The 18,814-nt window shown below is 42.3% G+C and overlaps 1 protein-coding gene and 1 long non-coding RNA gene across 3 annotated transcripts; both read right to left on the reverse strand.

Annotated features, from left to right (window-relative positions):
• Positions 1-439: 439 nt before the first annotated feature.
• LOC112261702 (sphingosine-1-phosphate phosphatase 1) lies at positions 440-14,210 on the reverse strand. 2 transcript variants are annotated; one of them, XM_024437272.2, is made up of 3 exons: positions 12,906-14,201; positions 10,089-10,178; positions 440-2,843 (listed from the first exon to the last, which is right to left on the reverse strand). In XM_024437272.2, the coding sequence occupies exons 1-3, from the start codon at positions 13,770-13,772 to the stop codon at positions 2,292-2,294; spliced, it is 1,509 nt and encodes a 502-aa protein (XP_024293040.1). In that variant the 5' UTR covers positions 13,773-14,201; the 3' UTR covers positions 440-2,291. The 2 variants fall into 2 exon arrangements, with proteins under 2 accessions (XP_024293040.1, XP_024293041.1); XM_024437273.2 differs by lacking the exon at positions 10,089-10,178 and having other exon boundaries at positions 12,906-14,210.
• Positions 14,211-14,598: 388 nt separating this feature from the next.
• On the reverse strand, positions 14,599-18,351 carry LOC112261703. The gene is made up of 4 exons (XR_002955191.2): positions 18,019-18,351; positions 17,139-17,233; positions 16,865-16,980; positions 14,599-16,757 (listed from the first exon to the last, which is right to left on the reverse strand). It is a non-coding gene; the product is annotated as an uncharacterized LOC112261703 (long non-coding RNA).
• Positions 18,352-18,814: the final 463 nt, after the last annotated feature.

Genomic DNA, 18,814 nt, shown 5'->3' on the forward strand with positions numbered 1-18,814 from the left:
GGTTCTAAGAATGTTATTAAAAAAAACATACATTCCATTTTCAGCATCAACAAAACTGCCTCTATCCTCCACCTTGTTAAGTTTGTTCAGGTGTTGGCCACACCTGATCTTAATGCTTGTTTCCTTTGAAATGGGGTCTGTTTGAATAGACTAAAATGAATAGCTTTATATACAAAAGAAAAAGGCATACTAGCTCCATCCTGGTGGCACAGTGGACTAAGTCCATGGATAGAGATCAGAATTTTATGGGTTTGAATCTCACTAATGTGGTCAAAATAAAACGTTTTTTACATGATTAATGCCTCAGGATATTCCTTTCCATGTGTCCTATCCATGCTTGAAGTTTAAAAAAAAAGTTTACCCACTACAAGCTAGCATTGTTAAGGAAGTTATTAAAAAAAATCTAAATAGCATATCATTTCTGTTCTCAGAGCATTAATAAAACCTCCCAGGAAAACTTAAGGAACCAGAGTAAAATGTTTTCAGAACCTCCATGCAACCTAAAAATAAAAGTTCCCAGAACAGGCAAAACTTTCACTTCTGTTCTCAGAATGTTTTAAAAAAAGCGTCCGTTTTAACAGTCAGGAAACACATAGCTTCGTTCCCAAAAACATACGTTCCCACCACTTACAAGGAACAATATGTGCTAGCTGGGTTTCTATTAGGACAGTACTATAGACATCTATATATCATATGTATTCCATAATCACACTAGGATGTACAGTATAGCTTTCTTATCAAGCCTCTGCCCCTGTGGGCCAAGATAGTTGTTATGACAGTTGGTCCAGGAACAATATTGTTTTTCCAATAATAGATATACCTACAGTATACCTATATCAGTGTGATCAGCACAGCAACGGGCTCCAGTCCTTTCAGTCTTTTCTCTGCTAGTGGGAAACTGCTGGCATTCTTCCAGTCAGCACTATTCTTTTGTTAAAAACAATAAAAAACAAATCAATTAGCCAGACAAAATAACAATGCTATGATAGTATACCTATACTATATTATGTACCTCATTAAAGCAGTGAAAGCCTTGGTCACTTCTGGAAAGAGATATAGTAAGAACACTGAGTTAAGAGTAACTTTACACTCTTCAGTGCCTGTGGATCTAGTCCAGTCACTATGGACTTGGAACAAAGGAAGGATGCAAAGGAAGGTAGAGAGGGAGTACGGTTGGGGGGACATGACGAAGAGAGAATCTTCATTGTGCTAGTCAAAGAAACAAGGGGATGAAACATACAGTGAGAGAAAAGAGTTGCCAGTGTTCATTAAAGTACAACTGGAAGATAAACTGACTAGCTTAGTTACTGTTGAGGGGCTTTCCATGTGAAATCCCTCTGTGAATGCAAGTAATGTTTCTGAACGAAAGACTTCCAGAACCTGCATTTAAGCAGAACTTAGCTCCTATAGTTATTTACCCTTGGGGTTGGTGTTATCTCCTCTAATCCTCCCTTGGCCCCTCCAAACACGAGACCCGCAGGAAGTGATTCCGTGCAGTCAGGTGCATCCCCTCCTATAAAACAGGAAGTTCCTCACTGTGTGTCTGAGCCAAGTCCTCCTGACGCTCAAAACAATCCCACTTTTAACCCTCTGACTTATAGGGCTAATGTCCTGTCCTCTATATATCCCACAGTGACACCACTGCATCATGTGCCTAGCCCCAGTCATGGCTTTTCTCTCATCAGTACAGAGTAAAAATCTATTTATTCAAACCTCAACAGATCATCTTCAATAATAATAGATAAAAAGAGCCCTTTAGAAAAATAGATAAGAGAACACAACCAGGACGCAGACTGAAATGATCAGATTAGAATTGAATCCTCATTTTCTCCCAAGTACAAAAAAGCAGGGAAAGTATTTTAAATAAATACTCAGGATAGACTATGTATATACGGTTGGGGAAGGGGTGACTAATAATAGAGAGAATTATTAGTCTAGTTGATCCATAACTTGCTCTGATGCCCAAAATCATTAGTGCGTTTCCTTTCAAATTGAGACCATAAAATGGGAAATTAAGATAAACAGAGGTCAAATTCTGATTGACAAAAAACAATTGAAGTAAGATAAAGCAAATAGGATTTAGTAATCAGTGCTGACATCCTGTCAAATCTGTCTATAGGAGTTCCCTGATAAGAGGTTTCTGTCATTAGAACTGGCAGGGACAAAGGTTAGTGGTATAGGAGGTGGATGTACAGGATATGTAAGGTGTGAATTTCCCATGTTCCTATGGGCTTGGTTTTAGATGAGCAGGGGTGAGGACAGGGGACTGGGGGATCCACAGGGCTCTCTCATCAGGACAGCTGCAGGTAGGTGAAGAGCTGGGGCACCAGGAAGAGGGTGCTGAAGCCCACCATGCTGTACACAATGTACCTGTAGGGCAGCTCCACCTCCATGTGCTGCCGGGCCTTTCTTACGTCTCCACTGGGGATGCCAAAGATACGGCAGGCCAGAGGGATGGTGATGGCCTTCATGAGGGCCCTGATGGCCAGCAGCACCAGGACGCCCAGACACATCCTCAGCATGGCTACGGCCAGCAGGGCGGCACTGAGAGCCGGGGGGGTTAGGGGCAGCTGGTCCAGCGGGGGGTCGGGCATCAGGCCAAGGTGGTGGTTAAGGTGGGAGGCTAGGGCCACGCCAGCACCAGTGCCCAGGATTTGAGCGGTATCGCCCCGTGAGGTGCTCCAGGTGTCCAGGGTGAAGGAGAAGAGGCCCATGCCCAGGTGCAGGGAGATGATGATGAGGGGGGCGTAGCGGTATGTCAGGTTGAAGTTGTCAATCAGGTCCAGTGCTGGCCGGAATACCACCAGGATCAGGAGGCTGTACAGGAAGCCAGCAATGACATCCTAGAAAAAAACAACATGAACAACTTAGCAAAGTATACACTATACAGACAGCACTCCTTAATAAATGCATATCATCTTAACAATGCTTTAAATCATGTGAGTAATGTATGACAGATTTTCAAGTCTTGCTTAACCCGAGTTTTTTTATTTGAAAATGACACAATAGAGGAAGACATGGGGTTGTCACAGCAACAAAGTCAGAAGGTCTGCCTATCCGACCAGATCAGTTGAGGGAGTGTGATGATGTCGGTTTGTGGGAAATGCCTCATTTTCTAAATGGCATATCTCGAGTTCAAGTTTGAGGACAAAATAACAATATAAATACATACAGGAACAAGAATTGCAAACATCATTAAAATGTATAACATATAACATCAAGAAATCACAAACGTTTTCGCAAAAGGGTAAATTTCCCTATTCTTATCTAAAATGAGCTAGCTAGCTAGCATAAGGGGATCCATTCCAAGCACAGAGTAATTCTATTTGACAGGGCAACCTTCTTAGTTTCCCTACTAGTGTTTCATTCTAATAGTAATATCATATTCTTGACCTTCACTTTATATGATACACTTTTACAACATTAATTTCATTTTAATAATGTTGAAGTACTAATTGACAATACTCAATAAAATTGAGGAAGGTGGGACCTTAAAACGGGTGTCCCAACTCTGTGGGCACTAAAGATCCCATGTTCTCACTGAATGTGTATATCAAACTGTATTCCTACCATGTGTGTATAAAAGTACCATATATGTGAAGTCTTTGAATAATGTATATGTAACAAAATATCTATAAAAACCTTTTATTTTAATTGAAGGGGGGTGGATGGGACCATAAAGTGGTGGTGTGACATGTTGTGCAGAAGAAGGACTGGCTAGGGAGAATAACCCACCAATCTGAAAAGAATCAGGCCAGGGGTCATGAAGCAGGCTATTCTGTTTAACAGAGAATAGGTTTGAATATCACTGATGCCGTGTCACAATAACAAAATATTGAAAGTTAAGGAAGTTGGCCTCCCGGGTGGCGCAGTGATTAAGGGCGCTGTACTGCAGCGCCAGCTGTGCCACCAGAGACCCTGGGTTCGCGACCAGGCTCTGTCGTAACCGGCTGTGACCGGGAGGTCCGTGGGGCGACGCACAATTGGCCTAGCATCGTCCGGGTTAGGGAGGGTTTGGCCGGTTATACTTGTCTCATCGCGCACCAGCGACTCCTGTGGCGGGCCGGGAGCAGTGCGTGCTAATCAAGGTGGCCAGGTGCACAAGTGTTTCCTCCGACACATTGGTTCGGCTGGCTTCCGGGTTGGATGCGCGCTGTGTTAAGAAGCAGTGCGGCTTGGTTGGGTTGTGTATCGGAGGACGCATGACCTTCAACCTTTGTCTCTCCCGAGCCTGTACGGGAGTTGTAGCGATGAGACAAGATAGTAGTTATTAAAACAATTGGATACCACGAAATTGGGGAGAAAAAGGGGTCAAATTAAAAAAATACAAATAAATAAACAAACAAACAAAAAAGGAAGTTATTAAAAAACCTCAAAATAACCATTTCTGTTTTCAGAGCATTAATAAAACCTCCCAGGAAAACTTCAGGAACCAGAGTAAAACATTCTCAGAACCTCCCTACAACCTAAAAATAAAAGTTTTCAATTCCAAGATTTTTCATCTTTTCACACCACTTCGAACCTAAATCCAATGACATGGCAACATTTTTGTTGTTGATTTCACATTTGCTGACAACTCAACCAAAATGAAATCAAAAATAGATGTCGAAATGTCGTCTGTGCCCAGTGGGCATAGATCATCCTACCTCTACCCCACTCTTCATGCTGTCAGTCATTAACCCACCCTGGCCTACACGTGTCTACCACAGTCATGTCAAAGTCATTCCACATTCACGTGTTCGCACTTGGCAGCTTCTCTGTGTGACCTCAAGTGGTAAAATCACTGCAAGGCCACATGTTACAATCAAAGGGACTTTCAGAGCTCCAGAGGCGAGATAGAGCTATTTCACTGTGTGCCTCTGGCCTAAGAAGCACTTTCAAACACTTTCAAATGTGGCGCCGGACAACATGACTGGGAAGATTTTAATTTACCGCCATTTGAGAAATTTACCAGACCATATGCATTGGCTGCAAAACCCAGTAGGGTCCACCAGCGGTGCCCAGAATTATAAATCACATTTAGATAATGGTAATGCATCTTAACATCTAATGCGTCTTAATATAAAAAAAATCTTTCCAACAATCTACTCTTCCATAATTCACCAATCCTCGGTGTGAAAGAGCAATGGAAGTTATCGGCCTACTGCTGCATTGGCCTGTGGGCTATGAGTTCCATGCGCTCATTTCTTTAGCCGCCAATCATTAATTACCGTGTATCAATGTGTCCATATGGCAGATGCTGGTGATCTCTCATTAGTTTACTTTTAGGTTATTATCATTTTCATTCAGATTTTTAGAGTAACCAGTTGACAATGATTGAGAAACAAAAGCGTTATTAATGAAGTTAAATTGTTCCACGAAAATGTGCATATGAAAATCATAACTGGCATGCAGAACATACTAATAGGTAGGATACATTGTTTGTTTCCCCAAACTTTAAACTCAAGTGCCGCCTATGAAGTCTTTATAAAATAATTGACTCCATGTTTCCATTGTCGGATTTTGCCTATAGGTTACTTTGAAGTGAGGTAAGACATGCCTCATAACATGAAATAGAACATTCAGGTTTCAAACCATTAAGTAGCCTAAAAATGTATACTGCCTCCAGCCTACATTGTAAAGGAGTGGGTGATGTGCTAATAGCCTGTTGCCTACACTTGAATGGGAGATGACTTCAATTACAAGTTGAGAAGGGGGAAAAAATAGCTCTTTTTAATTGTGCACCAACCGTTTTTAACACACTATTACATTTAGAAGTGTTGTGCAATTAATGGTCTTATAAAAGCACATGTTTTACTCCAGCAGCAACCAGCTGAGGAGATGCAGGAGAATTCCAGCTCAAAATAGGCTCTGTATGTGTGATAGTTGTGTTGGATAAATAAGAAACATGATGACTAACGAAAATACACACAGACCAATTTAATTCCACAAATTGCAAATTAACCTATAGTCCGATAAACATGACAGTGAAATTGATTTCCATTAATGAATAAAAAGCATTATTTTGGAATGGGATTTTTTTCCTCCCGGTCATTTTGGCCGGCAACAGTTTTATTTCTCGGCTTTTCTTTTGTTCGTTTTTTGTCCCGGCAAACTGAAAACCTGTTACAGCCTCTCACAGTAACCTATGTACCCATAATAAGTATCAATACTTGTCCATATAAGTTCAATATTTAATTTCAAATGCAGGGACTTAAAAAATAAATCACAATATCCTTCAATGTCAATGTAGGCTTTACCAGGCATGCCTCAGTACCAGGAGAAAATGGTCTCTGGTCCAAAGTTTGACTGTTAACTGTGAAGTCAACAAAAAGAAAAGTAGCAGGAAATATTCCGTAGATGGGGTCACTAGAGTTTATATCCTTATCAATGCCCTTGTAATGATTTATCACCTTCTGTCTTTTAATCATTAAGAATTAGTCTCTCATTGTGAATGCCATCACTAGTCTGTCCCAACCGTTGTCTCGATTGGTCCAACTAGGCTAAACTCAGAAACCCTGAAAATGTAGCTTGTGCTGATACTACACTAGCATTAATCTAGTGCTACTCAGTGCTCTCTCTAACCCCAGCCAAACCAGCACTCATAAAGCCTATAGAGAGAAATACCATGAACTGTGGCATACAACCCACAGAATCATTTATGACATAGGTCCTACCTTGCCTACCATTACAGAAAGCCTGGGAGGAGGATAGAGAATAGACAACTCTTGGTCTCTTGTATTACCTCTTAGATCCTAAATGACTTAATAGGATCAGCTATCAAGCCTCATTAGTTCCAATGACCGTATATTCCCAGCTTAATGAGAGACAGGCCTGGAGGACCAACCTTTGTTAGCCTCTCAGATGGTGGAGAAGATAGTGCTGGCATATCTACGGTAATTCCTTTAGCTACATTTCAAACCATTCCTGTGTAGAAAAAGAGGGGGAAGCGTATTCATTGAGCAAGATAATATTTTAAGTTGATACAGAACCCATTAAGCAGTGAAGCCTGGCAGCGGTCAGAGACCACAAATGGATGTTCTACACTCCAACAGACCCCAGAAAACAGTTTCTGATATAATGTCCCCCAGACAGAACATTTAGCCCCATTAACAGCATTAGCTCTGCCATTAAAGGCTTATATGAGCTGGAAACAAGCCCCCCCATGTCCTGTACAGAGAGACACAGATCAACAGTGTACATGAGGGGGTCAGTGAAGCTATAGAGAAGGAGGAGAGGCTACACAGGGTTACTGCCTGGGGCTGGGTAACTACTAACTCCCTTGCCTGTGCCTAGTTGACTGCACTGCATCAGTCAACTCCCTGAGACATGATACAGGCATCACCAAAGCAACAGTTGCCCGTGCGACCGGCAGTCAAACGCAACATTGCAGCCAACCAGGTCAATGACATCATACCAGTAAGCGACAACAACATCACCCCTTGGGACTTAATTGGAGCTGTGGAAACAAACGCACACGTTCTGAAAAACACAGACACTGTCACTCACAAACAGCCAGCGAGTCAAAAATGCACAGTTCTGTCTCTCTGGTGCTTAGATGTAGAAATGGAGGCCAAGAGGCAGGTCCATATTAGGACAGACAGCATGCCTCATCGCTACTAGTCTCACTCTCCAGATGGGCCTACTGCCTGCCTGCCACATCTGAGCTGTGTGTTCTATTACATAAGAGAAAAAAACATTTTGGGATAAAAAAAAAATACTAAAAATGGCCTTTACTTTCTTCTTCAAAGAAAGTTTCAGGATAAATACTCATACCCTGACGACAGCATTGCCGCTTATAGGACAGATGGGTCTGCACTGTAGACCTTAAGGCACTACACAAAGGCAAATATAAATCTGTAATGTTTCCCTCATTTCCCTAAAGCCCAGTGGCAGACTGAGACTAAACATGCCCATGGAGTTGTGTGGTAGACGACACACAGTGGAGTAGTGTTTATAAACTGTGCCTGAATGCATCCCATAGTAAGCCACTGTTTCAATCCAATGCATTTATTTTAGTATCTTTCTGGTGCTGGGACTAGTTATTTCTCCACTGGTTCCTGTTATGGGAGATTGGTGATAGTCCCTATGATCATAGAGGAGTAACCTAGAATTTGTTAAATTACCAACAACAACCTCTCTCATGTTGTCCCAACTTCTAGCTGGAAGTAGTTGAGGGCCACCAGCACCAGCCTTTGTGGGTATGTGGTATAGAGAGACCACCTCCATAGACCAACATGTTGCCTGCCATGTGGAGATCAGAACCCCTCTTCCGGCTTACCAGACCACCAGCTTTGTATCTGATAAGCCCTCTCTTCCCTAAAATGCCTATAATCATTTTATCAACTGTAGAATAACTATGCTCTCCCCTCCCAAAGAAATCATTTTTTTGCAGTGTTGTAACTGTCCAATACAGGCCTCTACTGAGGTGTCTATAACCTACAGGCAGTCCGGGAGAAGACACTAGAGTAGAGCCAGCGTCTGACACAAAGCTCAGGACAAGGTGACATTACGGTTTAGATACTGTTTCACATAGGTTAGGTATCAAATTCAAGTGCTTTCAAGACATGCCAGCAGTGAACAGTCCTGAATCAACTAGCTGAGTGGTTGACAGTAGAGGTCGACCGATTCTGATTTTTCAACACCGATACTGATTATTGGAGGACCAAAAAAAGCTGATACCGATTAAATCGGACAATTTTTTATATAGATATTTGTAATAATGACAATTACAACAATACTGAACACTTATTGTAACTTAATATAATACATAAATAAAATGTATTTTGTCTGAATTAAATAATGCAAAAACAGTGTAAAAACCACAGTGTAAAAAAGCTGACGTTTAAGTTCCTTGCTAAGAAGATATGAAAGCTGGTGGTTCAATATTCCCAGTTCTTCAATATTCTCAGTTAAGAAGTTTTAGGTTTTAGTTATTATAGGAATTAAGACGCGTCGTCTATTTATCTCTATACCATTTGTATTTCATATACCTTTGACTATTGGATGTTCTTATAGGCACTTTAGTATTGCCAGTCTAATTTCGGGAGTTGATAGGCTTGAAGTCATAAACAGCGCTGTGCTTCAAGCATTGCTAAGAGCTGCTGGCAAACGCAGTAAAGTGCTGTTTGAATGAATGTATACGAGCATGCTGCTGCCTACCATCGCTCAGTCAGACTGCTCTATCAAATATCAAACCATAGACTTAATCATAATATAATAAACACAGAAATATAATTGGTCATTAATATGGTCAAATCCGGAAACTATAATTTTGAAAACAAAACGTTTATTCTTTCAGTGAAATTCGGAACCGTTACCTATTTTATCGAACGGGGCACAACCCTAAGTCTAACTATTGCTGTTGCATTGCACAACCTTCAATGTTATGTCAAAATTATGTAAAATACTGGCAAATGGGTTCACAGTTCGAGCCAGGCGGCCCAAACTGTTGCATATACCCTGACTGTTTGCACTGAACGCAAGAGAAGTGACAATTTCCCTAGTTAATATCGCCTGCTAAGATGAATTTCTTTTAACTAAATATGTAGGTTTAAAAAAATATACTTCTGTGTAACGATTTTAAAAAAGGCATTGATGTTTGTGGTTAGGTACATTTGCGCAATGATTGTGCTTTTTTCACGAATGCCCTTTTGTGAAATCATCACCCGTTTGGCGAAGTTGAAGTAGGCTGTGATTCAATGATAAATTAACAGGCACCGCATTGATTATATGCAACGCAGATTAAGCTAGTTAACCTAGTAATATCATCAACCATGTGTAGTTAACTAGTGATTATGTGAAGATTGATTGTGTTTTAATAAGATAAGTTTAACGCTAGCTAGCAACTTACAGCCACAAGGTCCTTTCGACACTGCACTCACGTAACAGGTGGTCAGCCTGCTGCGCAGTTTCCTCGTGGATTGCAATGTAATCGGCCATGTAATCGGCATCCAAAAGGCTGATTACCGATTGTAAACTTGAAATCGGACATGCCGATTAAAATCGGACATGCCGATTAAAATCGGTCGACCTCTAGTTGACAGCCTGGTTGATATTAGTGTGAATGGCAGGTACCAGCACAAATATGTGAAGTAAGGTAGACTTACCAGGATGGAGTGCATACCCATGTAGATGCGGCTTATGCAGACCAGCACACACCAGCACATTGCCAGAGTGAACCCAAACATGAAGGGGTACTGTAGAGAGAGTAAGAGAGCGATGAGGATCGAGAAAGCGTAGATGAAATTATACTTCAATAGAATACGTCAACCCCTGATCTATAGCAGGGGTGTCAAACGCATGGTTTTTGTTTTTCCCTTTGAATTAAAACCTAGACAACCAAGTGAGGGGAGTTCATTACTAATTAGTGAGTAAGTACAAGGGAGAAGCAAAAACCCATTCACTCAGCCCTCTGTGGAATGAGTTTAAAACGTGATATATAGGCATATATACACTTCTCAGCAATGCTCATTGAAATTGATTTGACAGACCTTTGGGATAGTACTCAAAAGAAGGGGGGCTAAACACACATCGTTCAGTCACACAAGGATTATGCATTTTTCTACACAGCCTGCCACTTGAGTTATTTTCTTATCAGATGGAGTGCACTTGGTCCATAAAAAGAGAGAGATAAAGGGTGAGGACTGCTGAGGTTTGCACAGAATCCCTGTAACCTCCCCCGGTTGTCCTTACTCCCACTCATCTGGGACTGAAACCTTGAGGGGAAATCAAGATGATTTAATTAACGAGAGTGGAGCCTAAACTTGCCGCAACACACACATCATCATACTGGATTCACAGCACACTACTGGTTCCTCTGCAGAACTGAACACGCATATGGTTGGAGATTTCAGTGTCAAATGAAAAGTAATTAGTCCATCCAGTGAACAATGCCTCTCTGAAGGCTTTACACACAAGAGACTGAGAAACACTAGGGGAACAGAGAGCGAAAGAGGGAGAGAAAAAGCTCATGTGTGTGTGTTGTAGACACAAAGCCAGGCCACACACATAGCCTGCTGCCCTACTGCCTGCCCTCCTAAACTGTCCTGAGGTCAGTGTTTCTGTGGGAGCAGAGAGCAGGGGGTTGATGAAATCACAAGCCTTGTGGTGGAAGACTGTCCAAACAGCCCTGTCAACACATGAACTATCTGTTGAGGGGCCCCATCCATGTTAACATGCTCGTTTGGTTTGGAAGCCCACTGACAGACCTCTTATGCTCTGGTGTGTGGTCATACTGTAGCTAAGTCAGGCAAACATTTATGGAGGTGGTGTGTGTACAGCACTATGCTATGTGCAGCTTGTGGTTCACTGGCCGCTTGTTATTGAGAAGGATCTCTGCTGGGCTTGTAGCTCTGTGATCACTTGGTGGTGGTGGATCCCTACATTACTCAGTTGAGATGCTGACAGAGACGGGACTGGATTTTCAGTGCAAAGTCTAACGCAGCTTTCTGTGTTATATCAACAGAGCCAAAATAAAAGGTCACATCTGTAAACATGGTTTGAATGGTTGTCCTCCCGACCAGGCCTGTAGCAGCCTATTGCCAGGGAAATGTTTTTCTCCATGTATTAGATCTGTCCCACAGAGGACCTTGTTTGCCTCTCCCTCTGGCTGTCCTCTTACTGCCAGCATCTTCATACAGAGAGACATCTGGCTCTAATTGCTCGTGCAGGGCCGGAAAGACTGTGATGGGAGGGGGTCTGCAGCACATCCCAAATACTTCAACTGCTCAGGCAAGTCAGCGGCAGGCATTCCACATGAAGACTACGGCATGCCAGAGCAAGTCAGAGAGAGAACTGTAAGGACGATACAAAAACAGCCTAATGAAAGAGCATGATAGGCCTATCATGTTGAGAGGACTGTCTTTTTGAGTCAAATCTGAAACACAATGGCTGGGCCCGTGGCGTAACTCTAGTACTGAGGCAAAATATGTGAATGGCTTATCTGATGACCTGCAGGAGGCTTGGTTCCTCTCTTATCTCCAGGCAAACATATAGTGAGCAGTGCACATACATCAATCCCTCCCCTGCACTCATGGTATGATTCAAACAGCATCATTGTCGCCTCTGAAATGATTCTCCAGCAGAGCGCTTTAGAACTCGGCTGCCAGAAGGAGTAGGTCAAACTCGGCAACTCTTTTCCCAACGTTGCTGTAAGTAAGAGTTCTCTATCAGCTAACCTGGTATATTAAAAGTTAATGAGTAATAATAAGAGTAGAGACCATATGGCCAGGTGTATATGTAGACCTTACAGACTATTATATGTCAACATTTGCATACTGTATGAGGAAACAGGGAATGTATGGGAGGGATGTAGCCTACAGGCAGCGTAGGGGAAGAAGGCAGTGCAGTCAAGGTAATGACAGTGGAGCCATGAAGCACTCCTTTCTTTTCTTTGGCTCTTTCATGCTTCGTGATGATTTGGTATGAGACAACGAGTAATAAGGCCAGGGGCTAACAAAAGACTATAAAAATGAGCACTGACTGTGGGAGTAATGCAATATCTTCTGCAACTGCACACTGAAAGGAATCATGTCTGAGACACTGTAGAACTCTGATATAATTGAAAAAATTAACCCTTAGTCTAGCTAGGCTGCTTGGGGGAGATTGAAGTTCAATGTTTTGTCCCCCCCAAAAAATTACACTTCACAAGTGACAGTAACATCAATAAATAAATCCATAGAACAAGGGCTTCATATTTGCATGTCTGTCAGCTGAAGCAGCCTTGAGGACATTGGACCCTTACAACTGTAACAAGTTGATGACGCCACTTACAGTGGGGTTACTAAGAGGAACTTGATGTTGAAACTTGATGTTTTCCTCAATAGCTGCCAGTTCCATGAAAACACTGCCAAGTGGGGAAGCAATTTGATCAAACTGTGCATTGATACTTCCTCCTAACTGAAAACAACACAGCAAAACTTTACCTCCCAACGGCCATAGGTCAGCAGTAACAGTGAGAAGGGAATGGCCGTGCCTGACATGGCGTGTGTAGAGGGCATACTGTACTCAGAGTTGTAGAACATCTCCACCTTGACCACGGGCGGTGAGGCTGGCCTGGACGATCGAATGACATCCTTAGTGCTCTGGCCAAGGTACATGACCCAAACCCAGATGGCGATCAGACGCCGGCTTACATAAGCGTCCACGTTCCATATGATGAACGGGAAGAAGGTGATGTAAAACAGCTCGTTGCCCAGCTCAGTTCCTAAGGTGAACAGGTAGTACAAAAACTTGTTCTCGATTAAAAACTCCTGGCCCACATCGCCTGTCAGGGAATTTTTGCGCAGCGGCTTGACAGTAGTCTTAGGACCGGGGTCCTCACTAAGCCGTTCATCAGGTGTCTCAGAGGTGCATTCTACCCTGGACCCGTTGACGCCACTTGAGCCGTTTTCTTTGAGGTCCCGTACCCCGACATCACTGGATCTTGCGAGGCGGCAACCGCTCCCGATGTGCCCGGCCGTTTTCCCCGCAGGAGTTACCACTGACCCGTTCTGAGAATCATTGACTACTCCTTCCTGTTTCAAACTGTTCCCCGGCGAGGTGACTTTTCTCTGCCGGAGACTCTTGGTTTTCTCCCCTTCTCCTCCGTTGACAGTACATTTCTCATTTTCACCCTGGAGATCGCTAATGCTGTTGTTGTGCAAGCGAGCTCGTTCCACTTCTTTGGTCTCTGCTGGGTTCCTTGAAAACGTCCCGCTCACACCGCAAATCTGCTGAAACCGTGCTACATGAATCGGGTCTTGGAGATAATTACAGAGTTGTCCAATTTGCGTTATAATATTGTGTGCCATGTTGATTCAATATAGAGCACTGTGTATTTACTATAAATTAACCGTTCCTAGCTAGCTAACGTTAGCCATATAGCAAGTTTCCTATGCTTTCAAGCAGCAGCTCGTGCATCATGAGTTATTGCTCATTCCATATAGCTTATTCCCATAAAATAAACACGTGTATCACGTTTTCCTGTCGAAGGAAGCAACAAGGCCGGTTAAAAGATCAGGTGATACTTTACAATGTTCGGCAAACACGTTTTAGATGACAGAGCCTTTTTCTCGTAGCTAGTCGTCCTGGAACCTCCGCTATCTCAAGTAGTATCCGGTTAATGATAGATCTATGAAGTGCTCGCGAACGCGCACGCATGGGTGACGCACTCACGATTTCAACGGGACTGTGCTTGTATTCAGGTTATCGATTCCTTTGGACGTCCCTACTCTAAACCCTAACACGAATCCCTACCCATAACGCGTACGTAACCATAACCCATACAGCCATTTAACCATTTAAAACGTAAACTTCAATGCGGTAGGGACCGTCCCTAAGGGACGTCCCTAAGATTGTCAATTCCAAGGACTCTTGTGGTCGCGATTTCGCGGTGATGTGGACGCGCTTCACATTTTAAATAGGGCAAATCATGGGTATTGACCCAAGCTTTTAACTATTCGTTTTAGCTTGTGCCTTTAAATACATTTGCTTCCATAGAGTAGAAGATATACCTATGGATGAATGAAACATCATAATATCCCTGAATTGTCAGAGTCTCTCTTCTATCATAGTCTGACCAGTGGATGCTCTGTAGCTCATCAGAGTAACGTTACAAATAATCACTCCAACACGTAATGGCAGTGTCATCTTAAACACTTTATTTTATAGCATTAGCAATCACCTGAAAAAAGAAAGATTCATGGTGCTACTTAAGTCTTTTGGCAAAATAGCTTATCTTTAATAAGGAATAGGCCTATGTAAATTGTCTTCCAAATATACATTTCATACAGTAAAATATTGTGTTGAAAAGTAGCATTTAAAATTCTATTTTAGTCTGTAGTTTGTAAGATGTTTAACAATAATGGAAAAACAATCCTTACACTGAACACACTCAACTACCGATACTCAATTACAGAAAAAAATGGACAATAGCAAACGATATTCACATTGTTGCACAAATTTTAAAATAAAATAAAAACAAGATAATGAACAGTCAATCTATTCATAAATATGTTATTTACCTTAACATTGTTTGCCTGACACATAAAACTGAGAAATCTGCAGAAAAATATCAAAATTAGCTAGAAAATACAGGGAATTGTTTGACATCAAAGAAAGCAATGTGCCAATGTGCTCTTGCTGAATCAAGTTAGTGTATTCTTGGAGCATGAGTAACAAGCACTAAACAAGGTTATGTCTCTTTGAGAATGAAAATGATTTAATACATTAAAACTGGCACATTCAAGACGAGGCTGTGAAACGGCCTACTGTTCTGCTTTATTTTTCTTGGCCTGAATAGATTCCACCTCAAAACGGGATGCTTGAGCTACAGAGAGCTAATTTAAACAGACAAGAAAATATAAATATTGATGTCAGAATGATGCACAGTACTGAATAGCCAGCCCCAAAATTCACACACTCAACTTGACCACTGGAGGGCAGCAAAATGTTGTAGGAAAGAACACAGAAACAGGAGGGGGGGAAATTACATGCATCACTATGACAGAAATGTGTAACAATTGATTCGCCCAGAGAGTTGACTTACACCAAAACCTCTATATCAAATGCATAATGCTTAATTTTTCAACAAATATGCCATCATGTGTTTCATTTGAATGAGTTTTTCCAATATGCATTTCAATCATCTTTTGCAAGCTTCTGATAAGTAGTCTATCATTTAACATTAGGGATATGTTTAGTGAAATGTAATATTTTTCAAATACACAACAGAGTAGTTTGATTGTGGTCACACAAGCATACTAGCAGACATCCAAACCTCCAAACACAAACCTTGTCTGTTTCTCTACACTCTTAGAAAAAAGGATTCCAAAAGGGTTCTTCGGCTGTCCCCATAGGATAACCCTTTCTGGTTCCAGGTAGAACCCTCGGGTTTTACCTGGAACCGAAAAGTGTTCTACTTGGAATCCCCAAAAATATTTCAAAGGGTTCTCCTATGGGGACAGCTGAAGAACCATTTAAGGTTCTAGATAGCAACTTTTTTTCTTAGAGAGTAGTGTAGTGGCAGGGTGCATGACTTGTACTATATGTATCCCTTAAGGTTCACATGTGCAAAGACCATTAAAACAAATTCCTGCAAGGAATCTCCGTCTCTCACATCAGCTTGTAAAGGCAGTGACGCTGTAACAAAGATGTCCTTAGAAGACAGACCCTGATTTGGACTCTTGCTCTGTTGACCTAGTCAAAAATCACACAGGAGAAGCCGTAGCCTCCCTTTTGGATGTAGATAACGTCAGACTGCAGGATACAGAATGCAGCTCTGAGTGAATAGGGTGTTCTGTCACCGAACCACTCCCTGCCAATTACTTCGATGTGCATGGTCCATATCAAATTTCTTCCCGTACTTTGGCAGCAAGTCACAGTCACCCGTTATCATCCAGTTTGTAGAGCAGGACTTGAGCCCCGTGGCCAGGGGAGATGCTGGGACATGTGCCCAGGCCATAGAGGCATGTGGGGGAGGGGTAGGGAACCAGGTGGTAGTGTGGTATCTCCTCCAACCCAAAGGACTGAGAGCAGCAGTCTGCCACCACCACCTTCACACGTTTCCTGTCTGGGTAGAGCAGCCGCTGCCCGCCTGAGCCCCTGTCACAGGTCCCCTGCCTCTCCTCGTCCTCCTCCACCTCCCCCTCCACCTCCTTCTCCTCATGGTGGATCTTCCTCAGCAGGTTGTTGATGAGCACAGAGCGTCGCAGGTAGGCTTCAGGGTCCTCCAGGAATCTCAGCTTCTCCAAGGAGAGCTTGAGGATGCAGCTGCGGTCCTCCTGACGTATCAGGTGCTGAAGAAAAAGAGGTTGTGATTATGAGACAGACACATCTAAAGTGTCATGTCATAGGACAACAGATTGATGTCTGAACATGTCAACACAAACAAAGCAGTTCGTACTTTTTGAAAATATCCATGTAGGTCGCCATGTAAATCCTCCTCTTCCGCATATTTCCTCTTGAAGTAGGCAACTTTCGACGTTGTTGAATGGTTTGATCTCTATTCAAGGGAATCGACTGCTTGAAGCACAATCAGGAAAAATGCAATTACAACCTTGATAAAGCTCTCCCTTTGAACACATTAGTGAGGAGAGATTATGTGGTTAGAGGAGTGACACAGATTTATATAACAGCCCCAGCAGTAGTGGAGTCATATCCACGCCACGGTACATTACCTGATGATGACAGCCCAGAGCCACAAATGAGTTGTCTGACTGGGGTCCTGATTGCTTGGGATGTTCTCTGAGCCTCACACATTGCCTTCAGGGGCCTATAGTGGAGGAGAATGAGATATAAAGAGAAAATAACAGATTGGAAAGACACCTGTTTTATTAAAGTTGTAAATCACACACAATATGTTTTCATCTGTATCTCAAAACAACCATTAAAAAATTATTCTGCACAATTTGAAAATGTGGGTTATGTTTTCTCAGATGTCATCTCACTGCATAGGCTATTTACCATGGCCAGATTAAACAGATTCTTTTTTAAATATAAAAGCAGATTTTGGTCTTCTTTCTGCAGCATGTGCTTTGTAGGCGAAGCTGAAATCTTTACAGCCATTGCCATTTCCCCACACAAGGCTATTTACAAAGAAATTGGGTTGAGTACATGCGTGGGTAGTCTGTGTGTATCTGTGTGTGTGTGTGTGTGTGCGCGCGCGCGTGCGTGCGTGCGTGACACAGAGAGAGAGCGAACAGAGAGAACAGAGAGACAGAGACTTTCTGATATTGCACTTATTAGTGAATTTTCAACAGAATGACACCTGCTATAACACATCGTTTCACTCCCACTGCAGTTAGGCACAGTGGAACTGTAATATTCCTATTCAGGGGATCAAACAAAATACCTGTAACATAAATAAGGCATTCACCTGCTTGGACAAAAAATATCATGCAACTGATTGATCTTCATGATTATGTTGATGATGATGATACCATGCAATGATGATATCTTAATATTACTTAGCTATCTCTATCAGTTTGGAATGTCACCTATTTGTAAGAATCACCCACACATTTGATCTAATATAATCACATCAAGAAGGAAAATTACCTTATGATGGCGATCTCCAACAGTTCATAAAGCACTTCAGCAAATCAGCAGTCCTTTTATATGTAGGCAGCCTTTGAAGGTAATGCGTTCTTCTGGATGTGTCTGTCCAATGTGTGACCGTCCGTTGCTGCGACATTTACCGTCTGTGCCAATTATCCCGCTCCAAGCTCTGCCTTAAGTTTGCGCTTCACACCCAGTCACCGTATCTTCGTTTTAATAATCCCTTCAGTGTACGAAACACTCCTAGAGTCTTAAAATATCCCTTTCTGTGCAACAAGCAACAACACCATTCTCTCTACAACCTCATTGGTCTTCGCCGAAGCAGATGTTTCCTGTTGCTAGGAGAGTCACTAGGCAATGATGACGCTTCATCATCAGGCTCCATTATTCTCACATCCTCTAAATGTGCTCCTTGGTTTCCAATCCCCCCCCTCCCTCCCTCTCTCTCTATCTATACCTAGGTGTCTCTCGCTCTACTTGGGTGTATGGGCAACCTATTGACTGGATGAGTAATTATTTGATGTCTGATTTAAATGTAAACCTTTTTATTTTACAGCTGCTATGATAGCCCAGATATGACAAATAAACAATAGTGCCCTATTCAACTTGGTTTAGGTACAAAACATAGAGTTCTTGTTTCCCCCTCTTAAAACTGGAATTATTAACTAAATCAAGCATCTGCTGGATTTCATTTATCTCATCCAAAAACACGTAGAAACCACAAGATTTTATTCCTAATCTTTCATAATCCTGCCTATGAGCCTGATGATTTCCTTAGTGTTTTGGGCAAGGAGGT

Source organism: Oncorhynchus tshawytscha, linkage group LG11 (genome assembly GCF_018296145.1).
Source record: "Oncorhynchus tshawytscha isolate Ot180627B linkage group LG11, Otsh_v2.0, whole genome shotgun sequence".
Lineage (NCBI taxonomy): Eukaryota > Metazoa > Chordata > Actinopteri > Salmoniformes > Salmonidae > Oncorhynchus > Oncorhynchus tshawytscha.